Raw genomic sequence first — 15380 nt, 5'->3', positions numbered from 1 at the left:
GTCGGATGTTCGTCGACCATCGTGCTGCTGCACGGCCATCTGCGTGACTCCTTCTCGCGTCGCGTCTCTCCGGCAAACGTTTCGCACTCTCGTAGCTTCGAGAGAGTTACTCGTAGGCTGGAACTCGTCGGTAAAATCGGGATCGTTCGGCCGAGGGGGCAGCCGTTGTTCGCGCAGTAGTCTCGCGGGCAGCCAGACACATTGTTGAATGCTGTGCAGCTCGGGGCCCGTACGGTTGTCCTCCATGGAGGACGCCGATCGCTCGGCGACGGATCTCAGGGACGGACGGGTTCGCGGGCAGAATGGAGGCAGCTGGAGTTGCGAGACGACTTAAAGGCTTTGCCGAGATAAGAGATTGCCGAGGTCGAGCCTCGTGTTCGGAGGTTCTTTGCGAGAGGACAGAGTGGTGCGGAAGGTGGTGGAGGGGGCAGAAGATCGTGCGGCTCGAAGGTAAAAAGACAAACGAGAGTAAATCGTAAGAAATCGGGGAAAAAAGACGGAAAGATCGAGGAGAGAGAAAGAGAGAGGAAGACGAAAAAAAGAAAGAGAGAGAGAGAAAGAGAGAAAGAGAGAAAAAAGAAAATATTACGAGAGGAGAAAAACGGTTGGAAGATAGGACCCTTTTTACACCTGGTTTAGTCATCGGAGTTTTCTGGGGTATATAAGGGGTACAAGGTGCGCATGGTAACCGAAGGCAGACAGAAACCTCCCCTCCTCCCCCCTCTCCTCCCCTCTTTTCCTGCCAGCTTTGAATCAATAATCTCCGGCCAGGATTATATGCAGAGTCCCTTTTATATTCGGTGGCGCGATAAGAAAGATATGGACAGATGAGAGGCGCCGGGGTCCGGGTACCGCGCATCCTTCGTGCATCCTTGACGTTTCGATTCGCGGGGACGAAACCGCGGGGCCTCGTACCGCGGATAATATGCCTGATTTATTTCATCCTCGTTCGACGCGTGTTACGCCGTGTCTTTCTACGGTTTACCGGTGCGCGCTATCGGCGCGCGGATTATTGATCCCTCCGTCCTCCCCTGCGCCCCCCTTTGCTTATGATATTTCGAGGAAAAGAAGCAACGCGGAGAATATGATTACCTCGGAAGGGTGTCTCGAAACGAGAATAGTCCGCTTAACGGAATGACACAGCGATGAATAATCGATCCCCGGTGCCGTGTGTCGTGACACGTCCATCGAACGTAGGCCTCCTGCTACTGCTGTCACCGCTGCTACTGCTGCTGCTGGTCTTCGTTCCCCATTTTCTTTTCGCCATTCCTCCGTCGAATCCGTGATGGGACCTCTGCGCCACATTCGAGTTTCCTACCGCCATCGGCAACGGGGTGATTCCACGAATAAAGATACGTTTCTCCCGATTCGTTATCTTCCTTCGAATATTTCGCGCGGATGCATAGACGATGCTGATGTAAGTTTAACGCATTTCTCTGTTTCTTTCACCGCAGATCGAACGCTTCCGATGGAATCGTTTTCGGCCCAGGACCGTCTTGTCGAGGCCCAAGAAGATTCCACTACGACAGAGTCAGTGAGAACGGTCGCTGCGTCGAGGGCAGTACCGTCGACCACGGCCAGCAGCAGAGTATCAAGGGATGCCGAAGACGACGTCGAGTCCTCGACTAACCCCGAGGACGATGCCGCAAGGTCCGCCGATAACAACCAGGGATCCGTCAGTATAGAATCGTGCGAGATTTCGTGCGCTTCCCTCGAGACTACGAGCTGCTCTCTGCCGGACGAAAGTCAATTAGATTTTTCCTCCATGGGTCTGAAGCTGGGCAAGAGTAAGAAGCAAGAGGACGCCGGAGGTGCAGACGCTGGTGCAGATCCGAACGCGAATACGAAGGTGGATGAGAACGAGAACGAGAATGAGAATGGGAACGAGAAGGGGATTGGAATCGAGATGGAGAATAGGAACGAGGAGACCAAGATCGGGACCCAGAAGGAGACCAAGATGGGGACTCAGAAGGAGACCAAGATCGGGATGGAGAATGGGAGCAAGAAGGAGCTGAAGATCGTGATCGAGAAAGCGAATGCAGACACGGGCGGAGGTGAGGATATAGAAGAAAAGACGAAAAAATCCGTGGAGGAACGAAATTCTTCGAAGATGACAGCGACATCGACATCGTCGACGATGTCGACGTCGTTAACGTCGGTTCAGTGTGCCGAGGAACAAACGGAGGATTCGAAAGTGACGGCGGGTGGTGAGGAATTCATCACCTCGTCGCCGATATGCAGGAAAAGGCCAGCGAGTGATTTTCTGCCGATCAATGCTGAGATCAAGCGGATAGGCGTGGAAATTCCGCCAAACGAAGCGAACCAAGGACGAAGCGACGTGAGGAGGATCTCGCCGGTGTTGGTGAGTCTTCGAGAACGAACACTCGGCGAGATATCCTTGTCCTCGGATTCGTGCTTGTTCGACGACGACGTTAACAGCCGGTTCATCTCGCGGAATAACAGGAATCTCAACGAGTCCTTCACCAGTGGCTGGAGGATAACGTCGAATGTAAACTTGGACGGTTCGTTCCAAATGAATGGCAATTCCGAGGCGATAGTTTGCACCGAGTCGACGGAGCACAGGGTTTGCGGAACAGCGACGTCGCCGGCAGGCGAGCGTACCAACGCGAGCGCGAAGGCGGCGCTGGTAGAGCCCAGCGAGAAGCTCGAATACGCGGTCCCGTTCATCGACGAGGACTCGTGCTGCTCGCTGTCGCGCGAAAGTCCCGAGAGGAACCTCAGCAAGTGCAAGGAGCCGAAACAGTGCGAGGAACCTGTCGAGGAGGAGGGGTACTCGTGCAACGACGTTATGCCTACCAAGGGTTCATGCACTGTGCCGAGCAAGCAGGCGCTCGAACTGATCAAAAATTCGCTGCCCCGTTTGATGGTTAAGCTGGAGCACATTGATCTGACGTGTGGCTTGACGCTTGATCGGAAAGACAAGAAGCGCGCGACGATCATCGCGACTAAGAAGATTCCGAAGAAGAACGTCGCGTGCGAGACTGGCTGTACTAACGTGAACGTAAGGACTGATACCACGAATTCGCCGAAGGAATCGTGTTTCGTTCGAAGGTGCACTTATGGCAAGAAATGTGTCCAAAAGACTGAGTCACAGGACCACATGGAGAAACAGGTGGACGTTTCTCCCGTAGTATCTAATTCGAAAAAGGCACAAGCCAAATTACAATCATCTCCCATTATGTCCATAAAAGAATGTAAGGTAATTTTGCAGAGGGTAGCAGCCTCGCCAAAGACGATAAGGACGTCCACGGTGCAAAAGTCTAGTACGGAAGGGTCGCCACAGAGAGCGATTATAGACAAGCTGAAAGAGAACGAGGAGGTCGTGTTCTCCTCGCCTTTGTCCTCCAGAAAGAGTTTACAGCCGTTGAATAATTTAGATTCGTCCGAAACGACACCTAGCTCGCCGGAAGAGGTGCTGGAACCGACCGCCGATGTATCGGAAACCATCGATACGGAAACGGAAACCGAGACCGGCTCCGATAGCTCTGAGATATCGCCCATGACGAACGTGCGTCTCCGTGAATGCGACGATGACGCCGTTTCCGACCAAATATCGTGTCAAGAGAACGAGTCCATATGTTGCGTCGACATTAATCCGGAGATCATATCGAGGCTGGAGCCGGAAAGACCGGAAACCTTCACCGAAGACTCAGCCGAGAGCCTGGCGCTTGCTACCGGCACGCGGGACGAAGTCAGATCGGATGGAAGCGATTCTGGTTTGGGAAGCGAGATCCCCGGTGATCCTGGGCCTCCACCAGTCCCAGAAAGCGATTCCGAGACTTCTTTCTTGGATAGGATACCCGATGATATTCTTTCCGACAAAGAAAAAGGTAATTCGCGAGCATCGTCCTTCGAGACATTTACCGATTTCTATGAAAATCTACGGGGTAGAGCGAAAAGAAACGTACTGCGAGATGCGCCATTGATTATTCACTGGAACACGGATAGTTTGATCAGTAATTCAGTCTTTAATCTTTCTAATTGCGCGAGGTAGATTGCGATTCGTCTGCGATTGTTGATCAGAGACAACCGATGTCCTGGGACCGATTCCTTAATGGTTTTACGCAGATGATTTCACCGATGATTTTGACGATTTTTTCCGGTCTTCTCGATGTCCATTTATCCTCAAGATTTTTCTGTCGCCGATTTCAAATTATTCCAAGTTTAATTCTTTATCGAATACGAATAACAAAGTACACTGCTTGACTTTTGCGATCTCTGGTCTTCAGATTTTTAGTATCGGTGGAAATAAAATAAATAAATGGAATGGAAAGAGTAATAGTATGAACAAAGCTTTTAGATAATACCAATATTGACGCGTTTACTCGACGGCAGTCGCACGAAAACTGGTTTTAAAATGACGGGAAAAAGGACGTTTCTTTTCGCTGTACCTTTTATTTGCGAATAGTAGCTTGCTATGTGTCGCGGTATTATAAAAATATTTGTCGTTTTAATCGATTCCACCGAATGCGAGGAGAACATGCGCCGAGAGGAATTACAAAGAACGATGTTGTTTCCTTTCAGCCGTGAATCAATTGGAGGACAGCTTTGTGGCGAATACGAGCGTACCCGGTACACTGCAGACGCCATTGACGAACTTTTCCAGTCCTACAAAGAGCAATCTGAAACGAAGATTGGTGGATTGCATGCAGGGAGCTCCTAGTCCAAAGAGAAGCAATACGGCGGACGAATCTATGAAAAAGAAACGCAATATTCAGTTCGACGCCGTGACTGTTTACTATTTTCCTAGGGCACAGGGTTTCACTTGTGTGCCTTCTCAGGTAAACGATTTTAAACGCTCTAGAGATATTAATTGGTCGCGAAGGAAATGTACGAGTATCGTAATATCGATACGATCACGTGTCGCAGATGTAACGCATGCTAAAATCGATTTATCCTTCTCAGGGTGGCAGCACTCTTGGCATGAGCCCGACGCACACTCATGCCGAACGGTTCTCGTTATCGGAGCACGCTGCTGAACAGAGGCGAATTCATCGTGCTAGACTAGCTCAATTGCGCTCCGAGCGTGCTGCAAATTGCGTATCCGAAGCAGCCTCGAGCTCCGAGGATCCCAGCGACGATACGGACGAGGAACAAAGTGATAACGAGGAGCTGGACATCGATAGTTATTACTTCCTGCAGCCCGTGCCTACGTGGCAGAGACGAGCTTTGCTTAGAGCAGCAGGTGTACGTAGAATAGATGCGGTAGAGAAGGACGAGTGCCGTGACATTAGAGCTAGCAGAGAACATTGTGGTTGCGGATGTAAAGGATACTGCGATCCGGAAAGCTGTCCTTGCAGTAGAGCCAATGTAAAGTGCCAGGTTAGTACGCGAACGCGCGGTATACGATAGAAAGTTGTTGCAGATTGTTACAAGAAACAAAGAATGACACGATACGTATAATGTATGTCAATAGGTTGATCGAGCGGGTTTTCCATGCGGATGTACTCGGGATGGTTGTGCTAATAGTTCAGGCAGGATCGAGTTTAATCCAGTACGAGTACGAACGCATTTCATTCACACTCTAATGCGATTAGAGTTGGAGAAAAAGCAACGAGAGGAAGAAGGTGCGGATCATGATGCTTCCGACAATCAAAACGGTAGAAGTCCGTTAAGAGAAATCAATTTAGGATCCGTAATGGAAAACAGGAGTCCGGAAACGTGTCTGAGCGCCAGCGGTTTCACAACGCTGCACTACGAGAGTCACGACGCTAGGGATGGCGGGTCCAATTGTCAGCCGGAAGTACCGGGCACGAGAGAGGATAGCCTGGATCTTTATGCCATTAGAGATGATTGTTATCCTAGCGAAGACACTGTCGATGGTACGCAGGGACCTCAAAGGAAACTTCATCCTGAGTTTAGTCAAGCTTTTCAAACATTCTCAGGCCAAACAAGTGCCGGAGTAAACTTTCAACAGCCTACTTATCAGGATTATCAGCCTTACGTTAACCTTCCTTCTACATCTAGGGTGCAATTTCAGCCGCAATTCCAAACGGTGCCAGGAAATCCAGGGTTCTCACACTATGCGCCTTATGGACAGGACACCGGATCGATTCAGGGGAACTGCCAGGTCCATCCCGGACAACACTCTTCCAGCTACGAAACTAGCTTCGCCCTTTCAGCAGATGGGTAAATTAGAACCGTTTTCGGAACTTTTGTCCGGTAGATATTCGTATTACGGTGAGATGGAGCCTCCCGCGCACGGTACTTATCATGGGAACGGAGCCAAGACTGAGGTAGAAAAGAACCAAGGTAACGAGCAACAGTCGGAAAGTACGGAAGAGTGCGACGAAAACTTTGGAGAAATTATTAAAAAGTCAATGGTCGAGACTGTATCCGCTTAGGTCAAACTGTAGATACGAAAAATTGTCTATGTGCAAGTCCGTCAAACGTTTTTGACCCATAGTGATTTATAACGAAAGAATAGAGTAATTTCGGCGAGTTTCAATTTCGTCGAAAGCCTCGCCGGTAAATGAAAAAGAAAAAAAGGAAAAAAAATAAGGAGCAAGTATCCCGACAAGGAAGGATATGCTGGTGCTTTGACCGGCTATACCTTCCATGCGTTAGATAAATCCGAGTAAATTGTTTATGTGGTTTTCGAACAGAACCGAGGTTCTCCTCGAGAATCACTTGCGGCTACCTACGACGAGTCCCGTGGATGTCGTTAGAAAAAATTGTACGGATACGTGTGCGTCCGCCCGGGATGGAAGCTTGAGACATTGTCCTTGTTCCTTTATTATAAGATTGTCGATTGTGTAATCGATCGGGTGGATAAGACGACGATGTTCTCGATAAACGCGAAGAGAATCCGGGGCCGCCAATACGGTGAAGGATTTTCGAGGGATGGTCTTCGTCGAAAATCTCAATGAACAGTCTCATTGAAACGGCAAGGGTTCCGTAACACTCCATTACGGAAGAAATTCAACGAGGTTGTGACCAAGAAACAACATATGGGATCAGCTTAGATTGCAGTTTATAATACTTAACTTTAATACTTTAATCGTAGGATCGCGGGTCACGCGTCTTTTTAAAAAAGAAAAAAGAGAAAAAGAAAAACAAGTTTTCAGATCCATGCGACAGCGGCGATGGCGGAAAACTTAGTATTTATTGCGACAGCGAAACCGAACGGTGTTCGTTTCGCTGATCGGATAGAAGGAAAGGCACATGCATGTACACACGAAACACATTTATATACGACCACGAAATGTGAGCGATTGTGATACCCGTCGTGCATATGTGAAAATGCAGTTTGCCAGGATCGTAGGTTAAGGAAATAAATTATGGGACTTTTTTATGCCAGTTAGTAAGAGATCGAGTTTGAATGGTTTTTCAATCAACAGATGATGGTAATTGACGATAGAGAATAGTTTTTTCCTCGCGTGGCAACGAATGCACACGCATCGCGGTTACATACATGTTCCCAATGTTAGAGAAATTATGGCTGGTTGGCATACCAAGCGCACGCTGTCTACAGAACACATAACGTTAAGCCCACGTATATTTTTTTTCATTCTTTTACACGACGACACCTTGAAATTGCAAGGCCCCTTTCGAATATCACGCACATTTTACGAATATACAAGGAAATGTGAACATTTTTCGATGCAAGTATAGCTCATGTCGGTTATCGAGATGTTCTCGTACTCGACCGTTCTTTTTCGTTCTTCATTCGCAATTTCAAGGTCAGCGTTAACGCGAACGATACAAACAACAAACCCGCGCAGAAGTTTTTTTGATTTTTCGAATGACTACGATAAACAAAGTCTGACGGCAGATACGGCTTGTTCAGGCGTTCTTTTGCACACCCATTGTTATTCACCTTGTAGATTTTCAGACACAGACCTCTTTAGCATCCCGGGACGTTGATCGCTATACCCACGATTAATTGAAATATTACGCATAAGAAAACAATGATAACGACGATAGTATTAAATTTATACATACTTATTGGACGTGTCAGCTCCCAAGCACTTTTGACGATCTTCTATTTCCGTGTTTTACACTGTGTTCATCGTCGCTGATTGGTGCCTAAAATCGTTACGTTTGTTGTCAGTGTACAATGATAACGAAATCTGACTTTCGAAAATAGAAGAAACGAAAGGGACGTAGATTTAACGTGTTGATACGATGCGAGGGATGTGACACCTCCGTATGACATAAATATACATATAAACTACACGTATGTAAGTAACTTTTAGATTATTTGAGTAAAAAAAGGCATACATAGTTGATAGCGTTTTATTAAATGTTGTGAAAAAGTCTCTTGTCTGTCGTGTAATGTGTTGTCTCATTACGTGTGCGTTTTTTCGTTCTTTGTTATTTCGTCCTTTTATACTCGAATACCATCCTTATCAAGTTCCTTTATTTATCACGTTGTTATTAGGTTGGAAGTAGTTTGCAAAAAATGTGTTTATGTGATTCCTTCCGATATATCGTACCTAAAACACCGTGATACAATCCTGTCGTATGAATCACTTTAGTTGCATACGTATATCCGGCCACAAATAATATTGCGTAAAGGTATTCTTTCTATATTTATATGTACTTGTTCTTATTTAACATTGCGATAATATGCAAATTACAGAAGACCAACGTGTATTTATTACTACTGGCAAGAACGAGAGAGGAAAGTTTAGAAAAAAATATTGGAAATCGGTAACAGCGAAACATCTGCACGAGTCTAAATCGACGTATATTCACTAAGGTAATTTAAATATCCCGCTAAATTATTCAAATTTCATGCCTCGGCCTGTAGATGCGCGCGCATATTCAACGTCAATATGGCGTCCGTAGCGGGAATCCTGTGCGCGTAGCAGCGACGTTTATTCGCGATATATTCGGAATCGTAACTTATCTCGGAAACTGTGGCTGGCACGAACGATAGAGGTACGAAACGGTAATACAAGGGACACTCCGTACGGCGAGATAGTTCGATTCCAAAGGAATCGTTTCTATCTGTCGTTCGTACGCCGTATGGAGTGGGGGCCGAAGCGATGGAAGGGAAAGCATTAGCAAGTTGTCGAGTTGAGTGCCGCTGGAAGTTAGCGCCTGCCCGTGAGCCTGTGAGGAGGTTAGTTTTCTTGGTGCGGTAAAATTTATTATTCGATCTTTCTCTCTTGTCCGGTCGGTGAAACGCGAATACGAGGGATCGAAAGTAATGGAAGTGGCGTGTGGTGCGAGACGCGTGTTCATGGCGTAATTCAAAAATTCGCAACGCTTTCGTGAGAACGGTTAATACGACGGCGTGCTAGTGTCGTTGACGTTTCGTGTGTCAGTGTCCTCTCTCTCTGTTTCCCACTCTTACGTTTGCCCTTTCTCGATTCGATCCTTTTCTATCTCGTCCCTTCTATATACGTTAACCATTGTACGACAAGCCGCGTCGTTGCTGCAATGCCAGATGACAGGTGCGAGGCGCTACCATTGCTGTCTGTTAACGAGTCCTTTGAGTGTCCTGCAAATTTAGGATACGCCACAGAATGACGAGCGCACGGTTGTTCTACCGGAAGGGCGGCGAAGAGGACCGAAGACGACGACCACGACGACGTTCTCGAATTCCCTCGCGCTAGCGGTGGGCTATGAGCGCTGACAATGGGGACGACTCCTTGGTAATTATCATACCTTTCTCTTTTTTATTGCTCCCTCTTGTTTCGTCTCTCTGTCTGTTCCGTGTCTGTATCGCGGGCAGTGAAATACGCAGGTTGACAGAGCGCGGCTTCGCCGTGCGGAAATAATCGTGGATTTGAAAGCTCTTTCTTTCTCTGTCTCGCTTCCCTTCCCCCTCTCCGTCTAATCCTGCTGGCGGGAATATTCGTAGGAAACATCTTTCACTTTCGCGACGTCGATAAAACGAGTCCACCGCGAATAAAAATATCGAAATAAAAGGAAGAAAGAAATTACGAAATACACGACAGACGGAAGCTTGCTTATCGTAACTTTTTTACGTAATCGACCAAACAGGAAGAGAATAACGTTTAAACAATAAGATCGCGAAATTCCAGGGTTGCGTCGTCAGCGGGAATCGATTTCGATTCACCTTGTACGTAACGAGCTCCGACCTTTTGACAATTGCTAACTACGCTGACTAATCGACTCGTGTGGGATTCTAAGCACGAACCGTCGTGTTTAAATTCGGTACTTTCAACGAACCAATTCAACGAGTCTACCTCTATATAGCGATCATCTATCGTCATCCGATCTCGGATAAGAACTACCGGGAATTTTCGTACACGAGGAAAGGCAACTTTCAAAATGGTCGAAAAAGGAATCGCGGACGATGCTCGCGTGGAATCGTGCTCGATGTTCTAATCGCTAATAACTCGAATGCTGTCACGTGTTTCCCGACCACGTGATCCGAGTGGACAGACTCATCTGTACCGAGTAAAAGTAATTTCTCGCGGCTAGTGATATTTCTCGCTCGATGGCCGGAGTTGCGAAACCGTCGTTACGTTTCGTAAGTTCGCCACCGGTTAGCCACGGGACAAAATGGAACGAGAGTGGAATACGATTTTCGCCCGGGACGCGGTCTAAACTAGCAACGCATCTCCAAGGATCGTTCGAGCATCGCTCCGTTCTTTTCCTTATTACAATTTCATTCGACGAACTCGAATATCCTTCGGTCAGGTGAGTTTCGTTGACCTTTGTTCCCCGTGCACGCACTCGTAATGCAGCGGACAGCTTGTAGTTCGATGGAACACGTTCAATAACTCGAGAGTCAATGAAACTTGCGCACGCCTCGCGCACGCGAAGGTATGCTTACTACCGAGGGATGGCGTTCTGTTTATGTTAGAAATTAATCGGTCGACCATATCACTCTCGTGTCTTACGCATTCTCGTTGCCCCATAATTCGTAATTAGAATTAGAACGTCGAAATTCAGTTTCTGATTCTTCGCTGCTATATTGCTACAGTCTCGTGAACACAAATTATACCCAAAACCGATATAAATTCTATTTCTCCCGTACTTTCGTCCGCCATATAAAAATGAAATCCTCGAAACTACCAATGAGAAATCGAGCTAGGGGAATTTCACTAGAAGAGAAGTTTTCTTTTCCCTAGTCTCTAGGAAAATAGTTTTTAGAAAAATAATTCGAATTTAATTGCTCGCGTTGCTGGAAAAACGTAGTTGGAAGGTAGGAAACGTTGCTTAGTAGTTTTTAATTTTGCCGTCGGTGGCGCGTGCGTAGAAGCCCTGGTTCTAGCGGCAAATTTCTTCCGGCTGGGAAAATTCTTAGAATCTCGTGGGTCCTGGCGCGATGGCGGAGCTCTGGATGCCCGGTCGCGGCGATCTCGGGCGATCGCGCGATCTGCCCGGCGCTATGAGAAAGGCAGGGCGGCATAATGCTTATGAGAATGCAAAGTAATACGTGTCAAGTCTAACGAGGCGCGTCGCGGAATGCAGGAGGCGAGAAAGAAGCGCGGGCTTCGCGATCGCGAGCGTAGGAACGCGTGGAGAACTTTTATACAGGGTGGCCGGGAAAAAAAAGAGTGTCCCTAATACCTCGACTAACGGACACGCTAAAAATCGATCGTTCCGCGAGAAATCGATCGGTCGCGTGGTTAACGCGCGTCCTCTTTTTTCTCCATTAGCCAAGCGTGTCGGTGGCTTTATCGAGCGCGGTGTACCGCGATATACTACCGATATACTAGCGCTGCTCTAATATACTAACGATATAATAACGATAGCCAAGGAGTTCTGGGATTTTTTTCTCACGAGTGATCGTCGCGGGAAAAAAGAGATGGAAGAGAAAGTGAGGCTAGTTTTTGCGCGTAGTACACGGTGGCCGGCTGAACGGGCACGCTCTCGGCCTACTTCTCGATTCCGATCACCGGTTAGAAAGCTGCGGAAAATATCCTTCTTTTCCTTTGACGGTTCGCTTATTATCCTCGAAATTCTTCATTCTTTCACGAAGATATATAGAAGAGTTCTTGTAAGTGCTGGTAGAACCGGACAGGTAGCAGGTACGGTACGAATAACAGCTTTATATATGTACAACGCGTTTGGGTTGTACGAAGTTTCTATTTTTAGAATATAATGACGGATTGTCAAACAATATGGCGGAAAATGGCACGGGTTATTAGCGTTCTCTATCTGTTTACGTTGGTAAAATTTTCGACAAAATAAATATAAAATATTAGTATCATCGGTTATTCAAAACCACCCGAGTTTCCATTTTTAGGATATAATGACGGATTGTCAAACGATATGGCGAAAAATGGCGCAGATTATTGGTGTTCTCTATCTATTTACGTTAAAATTTTCAATAAAATAAATATGAAATATTAGTATCATCGGTTATTGAGGACCACCCAAATTCCCATTTTTAGGATATAATGACGGATTGTCAAACGATATGGCGAAAAATGGCGCAGATTATTGGTGTTCTCTATCTATTTACATTGTTAAAATTTTCACTAAAATAAATATAAAATATTGGTATTATCGGTTATTGAGGACCACCCAAATTTCCATTTTTAGGATATAATGACGGATTGTCAAACGATATGGCGAAAAATGGCGCAGATTATTGGTATTCGCTCTCTATTTACTTTGTTAAAATTTTCGACAAAATAAATATAAAATATTAGTATCATCGGTTATTGGGGACCACCCGAGTTTCCATTTTTAGGATATAATGACGGAGTATCAAACAATAGGACGAAGAAAAAAAGCAGATTATTGGTGTTCTCTATCTATTTACGTTGTTAAAATTTTCGATAGAATAAATATAAAATGTTAGTGTCATCGGCCATCGGGGACCACCGTGGCAGTCGTGTTATTAGCCTTCCCCTACAATATCGTTAGATTCTAAATAAGGAAATCGAGCCGAACACGAGTATCACAGGCGAGAGCCATGGTTCGTAGATAGGGCAAACGTAAACATCGCGTATCAAGTTTGGGTTCATTTTCGCCGATGTCTTCCTGCCTCAGTCGAGTGTTATTCTCTGTCGTGTTTAGACCAAGTGCCTCGTCGTGTCCAACGTATCTCGTCGTGACTCAACGTGCCCGACGTTGCTGTTGACTCTGGCACGCGCCATTGCAACTTAAACGGTAAGACAGGAGAATAATATCCAATTATTCGAATTATAATTATCAGATTAAGTCAAATTCATTGGCTGCTCTACTTGGAATCCGAAATTCTTGAGATTTCTTCGATGATAGAGCTGTATTTATTAACGAGAGGATTAGAACGATGTAGAGTAACAGGAATGTAACAGTCTCGATGTGACACGTGTTAGCTAGTCTGCTATCCGAAGAGAACTAAGAAATGTAAAGAAAAAAATAGTTACGTCTTGCAACGCGACGTCGCAGTGCTTTTCCTTGCGTCATCCGCCATATCTGACGCCAGGAACTGCGCACAAGTGGTACACGTGGCGTTTGCCCGGCGTCCTTTGAGAAAAATTTCTTCAAAACATAATTCTTCGCATTCGGCGAATTTTCGTTACAGGAAAATAGTAAGTCGAGGACTTTACGTCACAAAGTCGACGATATTTTAAACCGGTTAATAAGAAATCGCATCTAAATTAGGACGTAGAACAATTTTACTTCGACATTCCACGTAGAAGCATAGTTGGGTAGTTTTAAATTCGATATATTAACGCAAGGGTGAAGAATGAGAAAGAAATAGGGCAACAGCATGAACAGCACAAAGAACACGGTTTTGACTTTAATAAGGATAAAGTATATTTAAGATATGGACCATTATTTAGTACAGTTTAAGGCTAGACTAATTCCACGCTGACTCTGCTCAAACTCTAAACTCTAAGTCTTGACACACTCTACACTCTACTATTGTACATTAACCCTTTGCATTCGATAATTTTTTGGCTAAAGAAGGGTACGAGTTGACAAATTTTCTGCTATAAAGTGTAGTAAGGATCGGATTTATAAAATTGAACTTTTAACTTATATTTTTCACGTTATATTATTTCCTTGCGGTACAAATGCACGGAGGCTTTAGTCTTTTTAAGGTGTCTGCGTGATGCAGACGCTAATTTGTCGAAAGAGAGTGTGTTCCCTCGAACCTTTCAGCCAGGTTCTCATAGGCCCTATGACGACCCATTGCGTCACTCAGTCCTGCTTCGAAAATTGATAAGCTTGATGGTTCCTCTCAGCAAACATAGATCCCGATGCAGGGTGATGCCGTCCAAATAAAGACTCCTCTCACAATTTAACTAATAATCAAAACACTATTTTCCACTATGTTGAAAATAAGATACGTCTTAACGTATATACAAAAATCAATCTCTTAGGAGAAATAGATATATATTTGATATATCTTTGATTCCACGAGGAGGTTCCGGGAATGTGTTAGATAAAAATTAGGGGATCAGGACGAGCTACAATTGCATACCCTTTTTCATCTTTATTTTTGTCTCTCCACGCGGGCAGTCAGAATACATAAGGTATACCTTCCTAAGGATAGAATAAAGATAGTTATTTCTTTTGCATTGTTTATTTCTTTGCATTCTGTATTAAATGGTTACTGAACATACTTCAAATTTAACAGCAAACAAAACTTTGGAGTGCCTTTAGACGCCTAGAGTATCACAAAGCCCAAGATTTCTAAGCGCCTTTAGACCCCCACAGTGGTCAAAGGGTTAATTAACATGGATCTTTAGAATCCGATTAAACGGCGACTGAGAGTCGCCTCTCGAGTGCGAAGTGTTAAAACTGCGATATTCGTGTCCCACACGTTCACTTCGTTCCAGCATCGTATTCGAAAAAGAGTAATAAAAGCAACTGGAGGAAAGGAGGGATCGAAGGGGTATAAAATCCTCGTCGGAGGATCTCACGAGCGAAGTAGCCAGCGGGGTCCGGTGTAATTAATCGTACAGGATTCACGCGTTCGAGGATCCGTATCGGTTCAGTAGGTCGAACCCGATCCGCCATCCTTTTCCCAGAGCGTTGGTTCACGCGAGAGATGGACTCTCCGTATCGGTTTCAGGTTAGAGAAAAATACGCGACCGCGTGCACCGTGCCCAGTGGTCCACGATACTTTCACGTTTCCGTTCGGTCGACGTCGACGAGGAACAGAGAGCAACCGCGGGAAACGCGGACGAAGAGAGAGGGAAAGGAAAGCGAGAGAGAGAGAAAGAGAGAGGAAGATTCCTCTCGTTTTGTACCGAATTCTCAATGGACATCCGCCTTTCTCACGATCCAGCCACGCTCGTGAGAAGATCGATTCGTGCGAAGCGCGTGCTGGAGAACTGGAGCATCGCGGAACACGCGTCTTTTCCATCGCGCTTACTCGCCTTTCCCGGTGTGCTGTCGATATCGAGACGGACGGTGCAAGTGTTTGGCCAGCACGAATCCGCCGTGATGGAAAGGCTTTCGTTTCCAGTGGAAACTGGATCGAAAGA

At 46.0% G+C, this 15380-nt stretch overlaps 2 protein-coding genes across 2 annotated transcripts in view; both read left to right on the top strand.

Moving 5' to 3' along the window:
* The first annotated feature begins 235 nt into the window (after positions 1-235).
* Positions 236-6365, top strand: Axud1 (AXIN1 up-regulated 1). Its single transcript, XM_017906411.1, has 6 exons — positions 236-450; positions 1455-3851; positions 4546-4802; positions 4927-5343; positions 5438-6150; positions 6188-6365. Exons 1-6 carry the CDS (start codon positions 303-305, stop codon positions 6363-6365), a joined length of 4110 nt encoding a protein of 1369 aa, XP_017761900.1. The 5' UTR covers positions 236-302.
* A 2745-nt stretch (positions 6366-9110) lies between these two features.
* The window catches only part of Rgl (Ral guanine nucleotide dissociation stimulator-like), a 70290-nt gene continuing 64020 nt past the window's right edge, over positions 9111-15380 (top strand). The window contains exon 1 of the mRNA XM_017906467.1: positions 9111-9626. Within this exon, the coding sequence (XP_017761956.1) occupies positions 9597-9626 (30 nt within the window). The 5' untranslated portion in view covers positions 9111-9596. The remainder of the gene's footprint in view (positions 9627-15380) is intronic.

The sequence above is a fragment of the Eufriesea mexicana genome, unplaced genomic scaffold (genome assembly GCF_001483705.2).
Source record: "Eufriesea mexicana isolate 0111107269 unplaced genomic scaffold, ASM148370v2 scaffold5394, whole genome shotgun sequence".
Lineage (NCBI taxonomy): Eukaryota > Metazoa > Arthropoda > Insecta > Hymenoptera > Apidae > Eufriesea > Eufriesea mexicana.
Note: the sequence above shows the minus strand (reverse complement) of the source record. Positions and strands in the feature narration are given on the sequence as shown.

Bases quoted from the DNA above. Each gene is read 5' to 3' on its own strand.
- Axud1 (XM_017906411.1), top strand. From the start codon at position 303: ATGGAGGCAGCTGGAGTTGCGAGACGACTTAAAGGCTTTGCCGAGATA. The intron at 5,344-5,437 runs GTTAGTACGCGA...GTATGTCAATAG, and splicing joins GAGCCAATGTAAAGTGCCAG to GTTGATCGAGCGGGTTTTCC. The intron at 6,151-6,187 runs GTAAATTAGAAC...TTTGTCCGGTAG, and splicing joins TTCGCCCTTTCAGCAGATGG to ATATTCGTATTACGGTGAGA.